This window comes from Procambarus clarkii, chromosome 16 (genome assembly GCF_040958095.1).
Source record: "Procambarus clarkii isolate CNS0578487 chromosome 16, FALCON_Pclarkii_2.0, whole genome shotgun sequence".
Classification (NCBI taxonomy): domain Eukaryota; kingdom Metazoa; phylum Arthropoda; class Malacostraca; order Decapoda; family Cambaridae; genus Procambarus; species Procambarus clarkii.
In genome coordinates this window covers 27,161,466-27,179,065 of record NC_091165.1, presented here as the reverse complement: position 1 = coordinate 27,179,065, position 17,600 = coordinate 27,161,466, and the positions used below count along the sequence as shown (strand labels likewise).

The 17,600-nt window shown below is 36.5% G+C and overlaps 1 protein-coding gene across 3 annotated transcripts in view; it reads right to left on the bottom strand.

Annotated features, from left to right (window-relative positions):
• LOC123759990 (gem-associated protein 5) overlaps positions 1-17,600 on the bottom strand; it is a 37,643-nt gene that overhangs the window by 19,623 nt on the left and 420 nt on the right. The window contains exons 1-10 of one of the 3 annotated variants that reach the window (XM_045745291.2): positions 14,413-14,462; positions 14,073-14,230; positions 12,607-12,759; positions 10,924-11,085; positions 9,178-9,403; positions 8,098-8,274; positions 7,157-7,329; positions 6,220-6,345; positions 5,065-5,249; positions 1,461-1,569 (exon numbers count right to left, since the gene is read on the bottom strand). In XM_045745291.2, coding sequence (XP_045601247.2) covers positions 1,461-1,569; positions 5,065-5,249; positions 6,220-6,345; positions 7,157-7,329; positions 8,098-8,274; positions 9,178-9,403; positions 10,924-11,085; positions 12,607-12,759; positions 14,073-14,189 — 1,428 coding nt within the window. In that variant the 5' untranslated portion in view covers positions 14,190-14,230; positions 14,413-14,462. Of the gene's footprint in view, positions 1-1,460; positions 1,570-5,064; positions 5,250-6,219; positions 6,346-7,156; positions 7,330-8,097; positions 8,275-9,177; positions 9,404-10,923; positions 11,086-11,274; positions 11,588-12,606; positions 12,760-14,072; positions 14,231-14,412; positions 14,463-17,600 lie in introns of those variants that run through there. The other 2 variants (XM_069325368.1, XM_069325369.1) reach the window with 2 other exon arrangements.

Below are 17,600 nucleotides of genomic sequence, written 5' to 3'. Positions count from 1 at the left end.
ACAGGTGAACAATGGTAGCTGACTGGCTACCAAGCCACAAGCAGAAGGAGAGATGAGTTTTTGAAAGATCATAAGATTCAGGCAACAAAAAAGAAGTGCTGGAGAACCAGGACCCGGATTCATAAAGCAGTTACACAAGCACTTACGAACATATACATCTTTCCTCAATCTTTGATGGCTTTGATTAAATTTATTAAACAGTTTACAAGCATGAAAACTTCCCAATCAACTGTTGTTGTTATTATAAACAGCCTTCTGGTGCTTCAGAGCTCATTAACCGTTTAATAATTGTAAACAAAGCCGCCAGATATTGAGAAAAGATGTACAGGTTCGTAAGTGCTTTACGAATCCGGGTCCAGGGCACGACTGCTCACCTGAAAATGGCTCGGAAAGGAAAGCAAAACTGAAAAACGTGAAGAATCCTGAACTGGATGAATAAAAACAGAGAAACTCTTAAGAGGGTTGCAGAGGCACAGTGCAGAGCAAAGCTCAATCCACAGGCCCCATAATCAAGAGAAGCCATTGTGGACAAGACAGATCCTGGAGAAGAAACTAGGGAAGCAGGGTGTGCAAACCAGCTAGGCGACTGACCTGCACAAGGCTGAACTGAACTTCCCCAACCCAACAAGGAGGTAGGATGGGAAGAAAAACCAAGCCAGAAAGCCCTGCAACAAGAGGCCAAGAAAGCAGCACACCTAGGTCTGTACCATAAACCAATGCATCAATTAGGTGTGTACCACTAGAGCCCCCTCCCCCACAAAGGAGGTGCCAGGAATGAAAGAACTGAGCTCAAAGTTGGAGCCATACAAGCAGCTATGAAAAACTAGGAAGGCACCCAAAACATGCTCGAACAATCTGTCCAAAACGACGGAACTGGACAAGGGCAGGGAAGACCACTAAACCATCATAAAGACCACAGCAAGGAGAACACAGTAGGTGTGGCACAATGCAGTGCAGAAAACTGAGCCATACCAAGTGCTAACTAGGATACCAGCAGCCACAAGTCCACCCAGATATGGATTGCTTGACTGAGAAACAAGAATATGAAAGAGAAAGCACTGCATTAAAGAAGGGCATAGTAGTAAACTGCAAGAGCTGTGAAAAGAACCTAAGGAGAGAAAAGGACCCAAGATGTTATGATCACAACATACACGATACTTGGGGTGTAACAAAGCGCATACAGACAGTCTTTTCAACATAAGGAACAACAGAACAAGGGGGCACAGATGAATGTTGGAAACATAGATGGGCCAGAGAAATATAAGAAAATACTCGCTTGCATTAAGAGTGAAATACAAATAGAAAAAACTTGGGCCAGAGGTGGTGGAAGAAACTACCATTTATAGATTCAAGAGCAGTATGACAGGGCACTGGAACATTGGGAAGTTTGTTATGATGAGCAAGCACGACCAACTGATCTGTAACCCAAAACTAATAAAATGTACAGAGCAAATACTCACAGACAGAATCTTTCCTTTGATGTTCTGCCAAACAATCTGTGTGTGTAAGGGTACCTCATGACCAAAATTCAGAAGTCTTATATTGTTCTCCAGAGATCCAAGAGCTAGTCTGAGAAGGGACAAGAAAACAAAAAACAAAAACAAAAAAGTTATCAGAGTATTAACATTACTAAAGGCATTACATAAATAGCCGTGTATAAACACTACAAATAACATTACTGTGCTCAATGGTTGTAAAGTACTTCAGGCAAGCTATCCAATATAATTCAAAGAGTAATTAAGATTTAAGTACTTTATTCATAGATGATTGTACATTTATAATAAATTTATTGTAAACTAAATCAAAATATTTCATTCATTTTTGTAAGTCGTCATAATAGCAAAATATGTATTCATTATAATTATATACTATTAAACAAAATTGGAAAGTAGCATAATAAAATGTGTTTGCTACATATAAGTGTTACAGTTCTCTCAGCATTTATGCTTACATTATAAACGACAAGAGACATAACACAGCCGAATCTAATCGTCTATTTTTTTATAGGGAGATATAGCAGATTCTGAAGCCTTGTTTTAAGATATCAATTTAATAACATACTGTATTGCTAACAATAAGAAAACTAGAGATACTGTTGAACCATAGATGATGTGTGGTTTCAAGTTAGAGAAAAGGAGAGGAGAGAAATGAATGCATAGTTCAGTAAGAATGTTTTCTTCTCAATGCTATTGAGAAGAAAAAGGGATGCATGGAAAAAAAAAATCAGCAAGATGTTTTGGATAAAGCAGGGTTGGTGGAAGACAACCCATATTTACTCACATCTTTACTGAATTCAAACTAATACAATCAGTACTCATTGTTTGGTGCCCTATTATGTTGATATATTACACTTAACATCATATTAATATCCCCTTTAATATACCCATTCATTCCTTTGTAAAGTTCAATATGTCGCCCATTACGAGTCCCCATCTAAAGAATGTAAATTAAGCGTCCTTCATCTATTTTCATAAGCAAGGTTTCTAATTCCTTCACTGTCACATTAAACTGAATTTATGTGAATGTCCATTTTGTAACATGAACAAACCTGAAGTGCATAATGTATGTGGGAGCCAAGCTAAGAGCAAACTAAGGGCAAGCTAAGGCTGAAGAACAGCATTAGATAACTGGAATTATCAGAAGTAAGAATCCCAGTACCTGAACTGTCTTATGTTGAACAAATATACATTGAACTTTTGGCTTAAGATTCCTACTTCTCACAACTAAAGGTATAAAAAGAGTGGCACCAGCATCAGGTATATGACAGTACTGACAGCATTGGTAGCAAGTAATTATCTATGTAGTGTTAGGCCAGTATGACTGTACAGACAATGACAGTCAGGTAAGAGAGAAACAACACAAAATATTTCAAATTTGCCCATAATAAGCACATCAAAGCCCTAAACTGTAACCAGGAAAAGGCATAAAGAAAACTTGACACATGAGCAACACATACTCAAAATATTACTCCAGTAAATCTTAACAGTGGAAAGTTCGAAGTGTAGGAGGCTTAGATGAGGTCCCAAACATGGCTTAATTTCAGTACAACGGAAAAGCAAGCAGCCCCCCCCCCCCCACCACTACCACTTTGTAGATTATGCTACTCCACATCAAAAGATGTCCAATGGACCAATCCCCTACCCATAAGGAGCAACCAACCACTAACAACAACCAAACCTAGTGTCAGACTATTGCCAGAAGCAGAACCCTCCTCCCCCAACCTAGCTAAAATCTGAAGATAAACCTAACTTTGATCCAAAGAGACAAGTTTCCTCTGAAAGAGCCATCCCATGTAAAACGACAAATCCAGCCTCGCAACCTTAAGAGGAAACTGAACGCTGCCTTCCACCAACCCGAAGGTAGGAGGAACTGAAACACTCGCAATCATGTTCAGGAAATAAGACATTGTGCACCAGCCATGATGAAACTACCCTCAGGAAGATGCCATCAAGCCAAACTTTAATTCCTGGCAGGAAGGATAAATGCAACAGCTCAGAGATACTATTAGCAAATATGAAAAACACCTTTCTAAGAAATGTCATTCAGTTGCCCACAATCTCTGCCTTTCTTTTGTTCACAATGTGTAAATTTGTTTCAAGAACAATGTAATATGCAGAGGGTTTAGAATCATACTATGGTAATGATCCTGACATCTGTTGGTGGCCAGTGACATGAGATTGGCAAGTAGGCTGTTAAGTGGAGACCTGCTATGGTGAGCATATTATCACAAATCTTACACAGTTTTGATTTTTTAGGAATTCACCTTTGTCGATCATTACAAGCTCAATAAAAATTATCCCCAGTGGTACTAGCACTTTAATGACGTTGTAGAGATTGTCTGAAAAGCTACCCATAGCATTAGTGCTGAGAATGTTAACTTCCTGATAATTTTTATCCTTGTTCACAAAGCAACAGATCTTGCTTTTTGGGGCAATTGAATGGTACTGTTCAGGAAGATACATTTCGGCTATTTTAAGCCATATTTTACCCTAACATGACTGGGCAGGATAATAGGTTAATGAGTTTACCAAGGTTAAAAAAGCCTGCCCTACAGGCCTCATGCACAATTCTCTCATGTTTAATCTCTTAATAGCAGCTGGCTCTTCTTGGCAATACTTAATCCTAATTGTTTTTATCTACTTCATTAATCAGAAACCTCAAACATCATAATTCACATCACATTAAAATTATAAAGTGTCACCACAATTCTGCTCTTAAGTCTTCAGCCAAGTACTGTAATTAGATTTTAAAAGTGTGAAAAGTTTTTAGATGTGCACTTTGAACACTGGAAGCTATTGAAGCTATTTTTGAGGAAGGTTTTAATGCTTTCATGGGTAGTCATGTATTAAGTACCTTCATTCATAAACTTGAGCAAGCAGAACTACTCCCAACAACTGCTTACCAGCACATAAATTTTAATGAAATGTGGTCTTTTTTTTTAACAATTACAAAAGGACCCCCAATCAGATTTCAATCATACCCCCAGGCTCAACTTATAGCTTCAGACACAAGCTCTAACTCTCTGGAATATAACTCAGAGCATCAAAACAGTAATCACATTGTTGCAGCAAATGAGCTAATCACATTAGTTTAATTGTAGTATTACCTTCTCAAGACTGCATTAAGCTACCTTGCCACTGATAAGTATGTTATGGAATTTCCCACAACTGATATCAGTATGTATCACAAATGATAACAATATATCATGTTAATGTGATTTCATTGTGCAGTCCCACAACTGAATAAATAATCTTCATACTGAACAAAGCTTCAAAAATTCAAGTTCAATGCATTCAAGTACTTTCATAATTCACATTCTAACATCCAACAGGAAAACCAATATAACAATTATCAATTATTTAACAAAATAACCTTAGCATTTCTAAGTTTCCTGTACAGTGTTACTGAATTGTCATCTTTTACCTTTCCCAAGAGTGATCACTTGAAATATAACAAGTTTCTATGTATCATTTGCAACATAATATACAGTATTTTAAAACTCATTGTAATAGCCCACATAACGTATTTATAACAACAAATGAGTTTCTTTGTTTTCAGACCAACCTGTTGGCATCGTGTGGGCAGAAAGAAAAGGTGGTAGCACTAGCACCAAGCGTAGTCAATTGAAACATGTGAGAAGAGTTCCCAATATGAAAGCCATGGAGGAACCGATCTTGTCCACTGGTCACAACTATGTCCCCCATCACCATCACATTGTAGAGGACTCGGTTGTGAAGATGGTGTAATACCTAGTGAAAAAATTACAATTTAAACTACTAAATTTAAAAACACAGAACTTTTCACATAAAAGAACCAAAACTGAAAAAACATTTAAAAACAGATGTAAAGATATGACATAGAAGACACTAACATTCTTTAATTAATGGTTTCACCAGTAAGATATGGCAATGTTCATAAATCTGCAAGTGTTAATGTCTTTACCTGCCTTCAGATTGATCAAATAAAATTTGGATCGATCTCATGAGGGCAATCAAGAACAAGTTTATCACAGGATATGAAATGGATTATGTAAGGAAGATGAGTGCAATGATACTAGTGGTGGCAGGTTTTAAAAATTGTTCAGCTCTTACAAGCTTGGTCCAAGATCAAGTTTGTTCACTAATGGTTTGATCAGTAAGGCTTTTGGTAGCAGTGGCCCACAAGCTCACATAGCCATCATAATCAACATGTTCAGCCACTCCATTTTGACCCATACTGTCTTGGGGGTCTGTATGGGGCTAAAAATTAAACATTTGCTTTCACAATTTTATTGCATCGTAGAGTTAGAAATTTACTTGTTATTTAAAGTGGACCAGGTCAAGGAAAAGCAGGTGCAAGTTGCAGTGACATGCACTCTACTTGGTGGTACCGAGTCTGCCACTAAGAAAACTAGAAATAGCCTCTAATGATAGACTTGGAGTTCAAATTCAAAAATTAAGTAGACAGGCTTTAAGGACAATGGGAGCTACAAAAGTAGCGTAGCTCCATCACTACACTATTTTTTACATCCATTTCCACTTGTCAAGATACTTCTTATTAAGATGCTTTCCCCATTAAGATTTTCTTCCACACACACACACACACACACACACACACACACACACATACACGAGACACAGGTAATTACACACACACAAAAATTACATTTGTAGTAAGTTAAAGCCAGTGAATCTACACCCAATGAAAGCATCTCTAACAAAATAAAATAGTGAGGCTTACTTTGAACTTGGCGCCTCCAGGTTGCAGTGTCCACTGAAGAAGCTCTCCTCTAACAGATGAAGATATGAGGCTTCCATTATGCCATGCCAAAGCAATGTGTTGCTTTCCAGTGATCTTGTCCTTACTCTGTGTAGGATAGTAATAGCAAACAAACAAATCACATTTTGTAAAATGAAAATAAAGGATTATGTAATGCACAGCATTAGTAAATCATTGTCATCAATGTACTGAAATTTACATCTAAGCCTGGCTTACTCTCATGCTGGTAGTTATAAATTTACAGTCACAATTTCAAAGTCTGCTTCAAACCAAATTAAACTTTTTCACATCAAATCATGGTACGTTAGTGTCATAAGAATGTACAGATTTTAGAAATAACACTGTACAGTACTGTACTTTAACAATTATATTCCTGTATATTCAATTAGCCTTTACAATAAGTTCAACACATTGTATTTTATAAAACATAGTTCAAATGCATCAACTGATTTAAGGTTGCTGTCTATACTATCTTTGACTCTTAACAAAAGGGGTGGCTTAAATGACTGTTGTTAACAGCCGTTTCTATAGGATAATTCAGAGGGAATGCAGGTCAGATACTAATATAATAGGAAATGCTTATAACAATTAATTAATTACATGGAAAACAAATACTGTATACAGTAATGACAAGTCTTTTATTATGATATTATACAAATAATTTGGCAATAAATCAATGTATCGATACTTGAATTGAAAACATAGCTTATGATAATTATTTGAAAAATCTTCTATGCTAGACTTTGTGCTTATAATGGAACAGATAATGATTGAATAATAATAAAAAGCTAAATACTGTATACCATAGTATTGTACTTAAACTCTTACAGGATATAAGCATGTTAACATTCAACATCATCTGTAAAGATAAAATGCTCAATGAGGAAACAATACTTACTGATGTCTGTTTTTTAAAGCCAGATGCCGAGAGGGGAACATTAGCTTTGGTTATGTATCTTTTGGCCGACAGATCCCACAGTAAGAAGTTGCGGCCATAATCAGAAGATACAAAGAATGGGCCCTCAAAAGTTCCCACGGCTTTGTTGTTCTGCTGTTTACCATTCTCTGAATCTATATTGAAAACCAAAATCAATAAAGTGTTTGTGATATATTACTGATATTAGACAGTCACCTAATGTGATCTTGACTTAATGTTTTTTTTTAGAAAAAAAAATGCCTATTGAAAATAACAAAATGGACAACTTTAACGTTTACCCATCCCAGCAAGCCAGAAGAGCATGAGGAAACCACTGGCACCAACTTGATCACAGACCAGAAGGAAGGCCAGGCACTGAAGAGCAAACCATGCAACTCTCCCCAATTCCTAACATGGGAATACTTTAATTATAATATTGACATGGGGGTGGAGGAGGTTTAAAGTGATCACTTATATTTAGGCCATGTCACAGAAGTGGAAAGCCATAATTTTTGCACAAAATATAGCCCAAATTCACCCTCCAGTTAAAAACTAAAGACATTCTTCTTGGGCATATAACATACTCATCTTAATTATTATTTTAGAGTTTCTGTATTTCAAGCTTATTCTCCATCTATATCTATAAACAAGATTCTGTTGCTACTATCATGACTTGTTTTTGTCACAGAAACAAAGGTCCACTGCTAAAGAGTTGTGGCCCAATGCTATGTACCCTAAAGGATGATCAAGACTTATAAGTACCTGGCAACATTTAATACATACAAAAAAAAATTCAAATAGAACTTTAATTAATTGTGTAAATAAAACAAAATCTTTAATGAGTAAAGAAAAAAGAAAAACCTTCAATTATTTGTCTTCACATACAGAATTGGTAGGAACTAAAAGTTATTTTGAGTACTTACTTTTATCCTTATTTTTCCCACTTTCACCATTGACTTTGGCATAGCTATCCTTTAGAGCTTCTGCCCTGTGATTGATAGGTCCAGAATCCTGTGAGAATGGGTTACCGTCACCAAGGTACCATCTTATGCAGTACACTCCATAATCATGGCCGTGCAGGTGCGTAAGAACTCCTCCATCTAAAACAAATATTTAGTCAGCCAACATTTTACATATACATTGGTTTGAAGATAAAGTGTAATCTTATAACACTTGTCCCATTAAGAAATGTAGTTTAAACAATAATCAATTTTGGTAAAGTATACATAGGTACATATTGAGAGATCAATTGAGTAAAATTTGCAAATTTATGGTTAAATGTTCTTAAAGAAAGACGTGAAGCCAGTTGAACCCTTGATGTAATATGGAAGGTATACAAGGAATGCATGGTTAGTAATACTAAGCTATTATATAGTGGAGCATAAACTGGCTTAACGAGATGAAATAGTGGTAAGAGTAATTGGTTAGGAAAGAAGCGGATTTTGTACACGAGGGAGTATGATAAAATAAAGGCATGAAAAGGCTATTTGAGCAGAAAAATCTGAGTGAATATGAAGGTCAGAAGCAAGTTTAGTAGAAAACAAAATTCTGAAAAGATGATTACATCCCCAAAATCTGCTAAACCTACAAGTACAGTACCTGCAAATCTGGGGTACCATGGTATTAATTCTGATTCAGTAAAACCAAATGGCTGTGTTTTACTAGTTGGTCCTTTGGGGCAGAAAACTTGACAATAATTTGCTAGACACAACACCAACATTCTCAAAATAAACGTCATCAAAGATGAGATAGTAGAGTAAGTGAAAAAAGGAAGATGTGGGTATAGTTAAGATATGGAAAGGTGTGTATATACTGTATGAAGAAGCTCACAATGATGTAAATGGATAGGATTGCCAAAACACTCAACCCCTAGTAACCTGGTAGACAATGAAAGTGTATATACATCAGATCAATAAATACTCTGAAGACAAAATAAATTCATCAGGACATAATGAAAATACTTTAATTTCTTATATGCACATGTAAATGCTATGCAATATTACCTTTTAGAGAGACAAGTGCAATATCCTTTTCAGCAGCAACAAGAGCCTGTGAAGGATTCTTCGGATTAATCTCCACCAAGGTGAGTTCAGAAAACTCACGAATAGTATGGATACGTGTTGCACCGTGTCTTGCCTGCCACACTACCATACGCCCACCACTGCTCACTGTCACTACGACTTCTTCTCCTCCAATGCTGCCCCAGCAAATGCCATTAACATTAAGACCCTAGAAAATTTGATAGAAATAATAAACATTCATAATTTTTAAAAAATATTATGTTTAAGACAATACGTATCAATAAAATAAAGGTGGAAAGAAGAGCTGGTGTCTAAAGACAACCCAAGAACTGCCTCCGTACACAGGGCAGAAAGAAGAGCCAGGAAGATTGCTTCCGACTTCCCAGGGGTGGAATGCACTTCCTCAGATAGGTTATTCATATACAGTACATATAAACTAAGAACAACATTGGGCTTGCTACATTCCCCCAGCATGTCATATCCTTTCTTGTGACAAAATTGTATTTGATTAAAGGTCTTTCCAGTTCAGTGTCTTTTCAGATATCCCAACATAAATCTCTATCTTATACGCTAGTATTATATTAGGAATATTATCAAATATTTTCTGACAGCGTTGGAAAATTAGTATACCCATGTTTTCTTTCTTTTGTAGATCTCCGAGTGACCCTGTTACATTAAACTAAAAAAGAATTGCAAATTTCATCTCTTTTGCATTTTCCAACGGTATTTCCTGCATATAGACTCCTGTCTTTTTTTAATTTCCTCTTCTGTTGCCTTGTGACCTCATCAACCAATTTCTTGGTTTGATCACATCCCTTGGCTTAATAATGCATTTAAACACTGCAACATGATACAGAAGTTGTTTGCTTTCAGGGGTACCTAATTTTGGGTAGCTGTAGAGGAAGGGTAGTTAAGGAGGTGCTGAATTAGGAAGGACGATGGCAGGGGTAAGGAGGTGGAATGAAAGACGGGAAGGAGAGGATGACTTAGGAGTATCAGATTATATGACTGTACAGTAAGGATAGGTTAAAAGGAGATCGTGACCATATTGTGATAACTTTCAACCTCTGTAATTATGAATAATTTGAAACTTAATAAATATTAGTGTTACAATTACAAAAATTTACCTACTCTGTATCATGGTTTACAGTACATTCAAAACTTAAACAAAGATTGAATTTTCTTGGTTGGACAAAACAATTTGATATACAGTATCACCAATCAAGACTACTGGGATTTACCCCCTTGCATCAGGGAGGGGGTGTAGAAATTTTGGCACAGCTACAATTATTTGTTTTTGAGATACCACTGGATCCATTCTATAGTGAAATATATTCCTAAATGATAATAAAACAGCTATGTTTATATAAGACATGCTTGAGTATGTATGTTCATTTATAGCAGATTTAAATGAATATAGAAATATTTGTGGCTTGCACATTCACTTTATAAGTAAAAGGATCTAGGTCTGAATCATAGGTAGGGCAAGTGGATTTTGATAACATTACTTCACTCCCCTGTGTTTCCAACAGTAATCCAGGAGCTTTGATATAAATCAACTGGCAAATTGTTTTCTTAATAAAGCTTGGATGGAAAGGCTTTTAAATGAGCTGTACTAGGAGAACTCTTAGCCTTCAAGCATGGAAAACAATTCCAGCTCTTTTACCCTCCTACCTAATAATAAGAGGGACTGTAAATATTCCTAACACAGTATTAGATATGTCTTACCTGGTGTTCCTGATGCTGTGCAATAACATCACCAGTGTGTAAATTATATAATCTAACAACCGACGTATCACTAGTGCTTGCAACTGTGTGTCCATAATCTGGCTCGGACACTTTGCGATGTAATCGAACAGACAAAACTCTTTCACTGCTGTGAGGTATTACCTGGAATAAGTCAAATGTTCATTATATACATAAAAGATAAATTTATTGAGGCCCAAGCCATTAACAATTATAGCTAAATACAGTACCGTATTTATTTGTAAATTATCCGGTGAAATTTATATCACAAATAAATGATCCTAGGGAAACTTGGTCAGCAGTAAAGCAAATATTTTCACTAACTGAACTTACCAAAACTACATGAAAGGGATGTAAGCTGGTCTATTTATCAATAGCCCAGATGTCTTACCACCTTCCAGGAGTTTCCCATTACAGGATGGCCACAGCAAAAGTTTCTTCAGGAGGCTTTATCACCTCAAAAACCTTTCAACCTTTAAAGCTCTAACACAGCTCCCCAATTTTTTCTTACATATATTTTTCCACTCTTCCCTGCCAAGATACTGGTCATCTGCTTCAACCACATCCTTTATTTCACCCGTGTACACTTATTGTTAACAAATTTTCAGGCATTTTACCAACATGTCCATACTACCTCTGAATATTATTCTTCATTAACTCCACACCGCCACATTTCATTCCCTCACCCCTCTTTCATTTCATTCCATATCCCTCAATGACTTTAAATTGTTATACCCATCTCACATACTTACTCCAGCTGCTTTTCACAACATAAATAATTTTTACAGCTTGTGCTATTGAGCACACTGTCCCTTTCCATGCCAAAGTTTCACTTCCATATGTCAGAGCTGGGAGCAACATTGTTTCTCAGTCTTTTCTTTAGTCCCATACTAACCTTTCTTCCTTTCATTTTATTATTCACCTCTACTACCACTCTTTTTCCATTACTTTCTTATTACACTTTCCATAATCTCCATTAAGATGAGAGGTCAAATTTCCAAGTTTAAAAGGATTAAAACTAAGATCTACAATTGACAATCGTTGCCTATCGTCACTGGCATTACACAGTTTTTTTATGTTGGACTTTCAAGCAATTATTATATGAAATTGTAATCATTGATCAATTTATTCTAGGTTGAGTTTAAGTGCTTATTATTTTCATTGATAAACACACTATATTTGTTTTGCAGTATGTGTAAGTGAATTTATTTATTTTTTAGTCTCTTGCAGTTTGTACGGTACTCAGTAGGTTTTGTCTGGCAAGTCAGGTTGTCTAAGCACTACCCAATAAGCATTTATAATCACTTATGACTACAGTACATCTATTTCAGTCAAATTTACTGATTATTTTCATTTTCTGAGCATGGAACACCTCAGAAAATACATTTTTCTACTGCCTGCAAAAATATTATATATTTATGTAAAATAGCACATCCTATATTACATGTGAACAATATCAATTTCTAATAAAGCAAATCCAAAAATCTTATTTATATTCAAATGTTGTAATTTAACGGTCAAAAAGCAAGTTTAATTTTACCTTATTAAATTTACGTTTAATTAAACATCATGGATTTCTAACATTGTTCAATATCAAGAATTTTCTAGCCCAAAAACTAACCATCTAATGAAAACCATTATGAATTTTTTGCAATGTGTACACACCTTGAGCACTCTTGGTAGTCTCTTTTCCCCAGTTACCTCATACACTACAATAGCCTTAAAAGATGCAGCAACCAACAGATTATCTTCATCCCGACTGTCAATAGCATCACTGAGGAACCAGTTTGGAGATGGTGGAAGCAGAATTTCTCCGATCTATCAAAACACAGAAAAATTATATATTCTCCCATCACTGCTAAGAATGCAAATGTATAAATATAAACGGAACAGAACATTTAAACAGTTTTCAATTTGTTGAATAAACATGCATTATAGTCCTATATATCAGAAAACATTTTCTTTTGAATACAGAATTTCGTTACTCATTAACCACAGCACTGCGCACCTAGTTTCAGCAAAAACCTCATAGTGCAATTCTTAAGAACGTTTTTTTTTTTATATAAATGTTCAGGTAAAGTTAATGTCAAAATATTTCCAAACTCAACCATTTTAATTTGAAAACAGTGATAAAACATTAAAAAAACATTAAGATATAGCCAAATAAAAAAACTAACAACTCTCGAAGCGCCTTAAGGTGCTCTGCACAATGCGGTAGTTAAGGAAAATAAGTAACAATAATTAGAATACTGATTTCCACTTTCATGGAGTGAGGCAGCACCAGTCTGCAAGGAAGAGAAAGTTAAATACTGTATATGTATTAAAATAGGCACATTGTTAAGTTACAGTACCACACCTTCTACAACACTGTACTGCACATACTAACACCTTCAGTAAAACACTAATGATGGGAGAACACTAAAATTATAAGGAACAGATAGGGAGTAGTACACAAGCCAGCCAATGGAGTACAAGCTGATGATTATGGTGGTGATGTGACATTACATGTTACTGGCATACGAGTTAATTTTGTGATTTAAGATAAAAGTAACTCAAATATGATGACACAAGATTGACAAAATAACAGCCAACACAATTGTACAGTATGTTAATACAGTAGTATTCACAAAACCAAGTAACAAATATTTTTTAGAATGAGCCATTGGCAATTAGATACATAGTTACATAATAGTAACTGTCGTTGCCACTATATCTAGCCTGTTAAAAAAAATTTTTTAACTGGCAAGAAAGGTCAGGATACATACAAATAGATATGGTAAAGTGTTACTACATTTATAGTAAGTCACTAAGTATTACTGTATCCAAGAATTTTATACTATATTAGTAATTTTCTGTGCATAATAATGCACTGTCATGATATTTGGATTTTTGAAGGCCCAAAGGCAATTTTATACTATACACAGTGCATATTAAAAATTCTGTAATAATTCTGTGCATGAAAATGTTAGTATAATAATATAAAATACTGTACTGTACAGTATTTAAATTAAGAAAGCCAACTAATAATACATCAAAATACAGTAACTGTACAATATACAACACACATTACCTGTAAATACTTATCAACTACAAATTAGAGTCGTACCTAATTTGTTTACAAATTCACATACCTCATGCATGATAAAATCCTCATAGTCATAATGGCACTGACACTTTGGGAGGGAGCCAAAACTAAAAAAGTCGTCTCTCTCCCAATATCGATCAAACTCCTGATAGTCATCCATCATTGCTTTTTTTCAGACAAATTGAGCAGGAAAGTAGCAGTTTGCTGTATTAAATTGGATAAAAGCAAGTTTAACAATTTCCAATTATATTTCAGATAAAGAATTGTATTCAAGCAATTACCATATAGGATTTCTTTAATGATAATTAAACTTGATAATTCCTACATTACAAACACTAATTCAAATAGACAATTAAATGGTTTTGATAAGTTTGAAATTAATATACTGTCTGCTCAATGTGCAGGGGTTGATGCTCAGTTGTCCAATTGCCTTGGATGACTGAGTGTGGATGGGTAGGTTGGTGGGTGCTGATGGCAGCAGCTTTTTGCAAGGCAGAAGATCTTGATCAGCACTATAAGGGACTTTCCTCCTCCCACTCCCACTCAACTGCTGCTCTGCCTCTGCCCTTTTTCACAACAAAGTATATACTATATGTGGCCATGTAATTTGCAGTTGCATATTTCTTCTTTAGTTACTGTTCTAAAACAGAATAAAATTATCTCATTCACCCACTTCCTGAACTGCTAGATTTAAGATCCCTCACTCACTTTTCCTCACTTTTACTTTCTTCCCCTCACTCTCACCCTCACTTTCTCTTCACTCTCACCCTCCCTCCAACTACCACATACACCCTCACCCCCCCCCCCACTACCACATGCACCCTCCCCCCCACTACCACATGCACCCTCACCCCCCCACTACCACATGCACCCTCACCCCCCACTACCACATGCACCCTCACCCCCCACTACCACATGCACCCTCCCCCCCACTACCACATGCACCCTCACCCCCCACTACCACATGCACCCTCACCCCCCACTACCACATGCACCCTCCCCCCCACTACCACATGCACCCTCACCCCCCACTACCACATGCACCTGTAAAATGTATGTACAGGTACTATATGTATGCACTGTACCAGTATATATGTGTTACAGAGGGTCCCAGTAGTACAGTCTGGTTCGTTCTCAACCCTCAATAGAGAATTCCGGGTTTGAATCCCAGGAGGCACAGAAATGGCTGGGTGCATTTCCTTTTCCCTCATGCCCCTATCCACCAAGCAGTAAATAGGTACCGAGGCATTAGTTAGTGCATTGTGGGGTTGCATCCTGGGCGGGAACAGTTCAATAGTTTGACTCTTGGGGGGGGGGGGGCTCAGTATAAGCCTAACATCTACTTTATGTATAACCTGGCTTCCTGTCCCCCCCAACACAATCAAGAATTCCGGGTTCGAATTGCAGGCGGGACAGAAATTGTTGAGAGCATTTCCTATCACCTAATGCCTCTGTTCACCTTGCAGTAAGTACTCAAGAGAGTTAGTCGGCTTGTTGTGGGGTTGCATCCTGAGCAGGGTCAGTAATTCGACCATGGGGAAAGTGGACCTCAATATAAGTCTAACATGTATTAATACACTCTGGCTGCCTGTCCCCCGACACAATGAATTATTATATACTATATGTATGTATAGTACAGTATACTGTATGTAAAGTATGTCCCTTACCAAATTTTGTACATGTGTACATCCATTACCAAATTTTGAAAGGCTTTCTTACTAGAAGTGACAGAACACCTCTCTTTCTCTTGGCATTCTTAAATACAGTATTGTAATACATAAGCAATCATTTCTTACTTAATACATATATATATATATATACATTTAATTAATTCTTTTTACTTACCTTAAAGATCATCAATATTATGGCTAACAGTACAGTTAAGTGTACAGTCCCTGGTGGCATTGTGGTAACACACTCGCCCCACAAGTAAATTGGTCAGGGTTTGAGTCTTGGCCAGAGAGGACTGACTGGGTGCCAATCCTTAATTGTTCACTCCTTTACACCCAGCAGTAATTGGGTACCTGGTTGTTAACCAATTGCATGTCCTGTTTGAGGGTAAGGTTTACCACAAGCTATGGGAAGGGAAAGTTCTTGGCCTGTTAACAGGAGTGAGAAGTTGTCTACTCCTATAACTACCGGATGTAAAAATGTATTGTACTCCTACTTGAACAGGAGATACATACTGTAAATTTCCCTCATAACTGAAAATCTGTTGTACGTGTACGTATTCCAATTTTGTCATTTTTCACTTTAATGCAAATTTTGTACAGTACAGTATTTTTTACGATAGGTCATACCTTTGCATACATTGATAAAAAATTTTGCTTTTAAATTTTGTTTTTATACATTTTGTAGATTTTTGTTTACATATTACAGTAGTACTAAAGTCATAGTCCAGTGAGAGCATGGCCTCACTACAGAAGACACCCATTATTTTCAGTTGCAACTGAATGTAATGAGTGTTTTAACAGAATGGATTCTTGTTGCATCTGGTTTGGACACTTAAGAGTTTCATTCAGGCAGGAATTCACTTGCTTGTAAACTGCTTGATCAAACTCATTAGTATCCAAGCCCAAAAATATATTTCTCTATCTTTGCCTCCATAACTATTTCCCCCCATTTTTTTTTTAAGCAAGTTCAAACACCAAACGTGTCAGTCAGCATTATTACAATCTAGCCATAATACATAACGTGTCAATATTAATGCTATAACCTATTTATCCATGTTAATTCTTCATCTTACCTGGTTTTGCTATTTCAGTGCTTTTTTCAAGTGTATAGGGAGGAGGCCTGGTCGACGACCGGGCTGCAGGGATGCTAAGTCCCGGAAGCACCTCAAGGTATACCATGCATGGTGGAGTTTTCTTAAGAGCTATTTTTGTTTATTACTATTAATCAATGCTAAAATGTGAGCATAAGTTTACTGCAGATACTTTCCATAGTAGAATGAAAGAATGGGAAGCCAAGTGCTTAAAATGTAGCTCAGACACTTGTGAAAAATAAAAGTTAAAAACATACACTGTAAAGAAACCAGCCTATGTGTGGGTACACAAGGAATTAAACTAAAGAATTGCTGATTAAATGTAAGAACTTGCTAGGCTAGGCCTAAATATATGGGGATCAGTAAATTTTAAATACCTAAACCTCATTTCTGAGGCATTGTTGCTTTTTCAAAGATACTTAGCCAAGTATAAAGATATACAGTACTTGTTATATAGATAAAAAGGGTCCCAGTAATACTGTCGAGCTCATTCTCAAATCACAATTGAGAATTCCAGGTTCGAATTCCATGCAGCACAGAAATAGTTGGGCATTTCCTTTCACCTCATGCTCCTGTCCACCTAGCAATAAATAGGTACCCAGGAGTTAGTCAACTTGTTGACCCACGATGCAACAGGGGCTGCATCCTGGGCACCCTGGGGGAAGGGGGGGGAAGCAGAGGACCTCAATATAAGCCTATCATATATTGTATGCATAAACTGGCTGCCTGTCCCCCAACACAATGAATAATATAATGCACCACACAATGCATTTTTTTTGTGCGTGTATAAATACTGGTGCAAAGACCCAA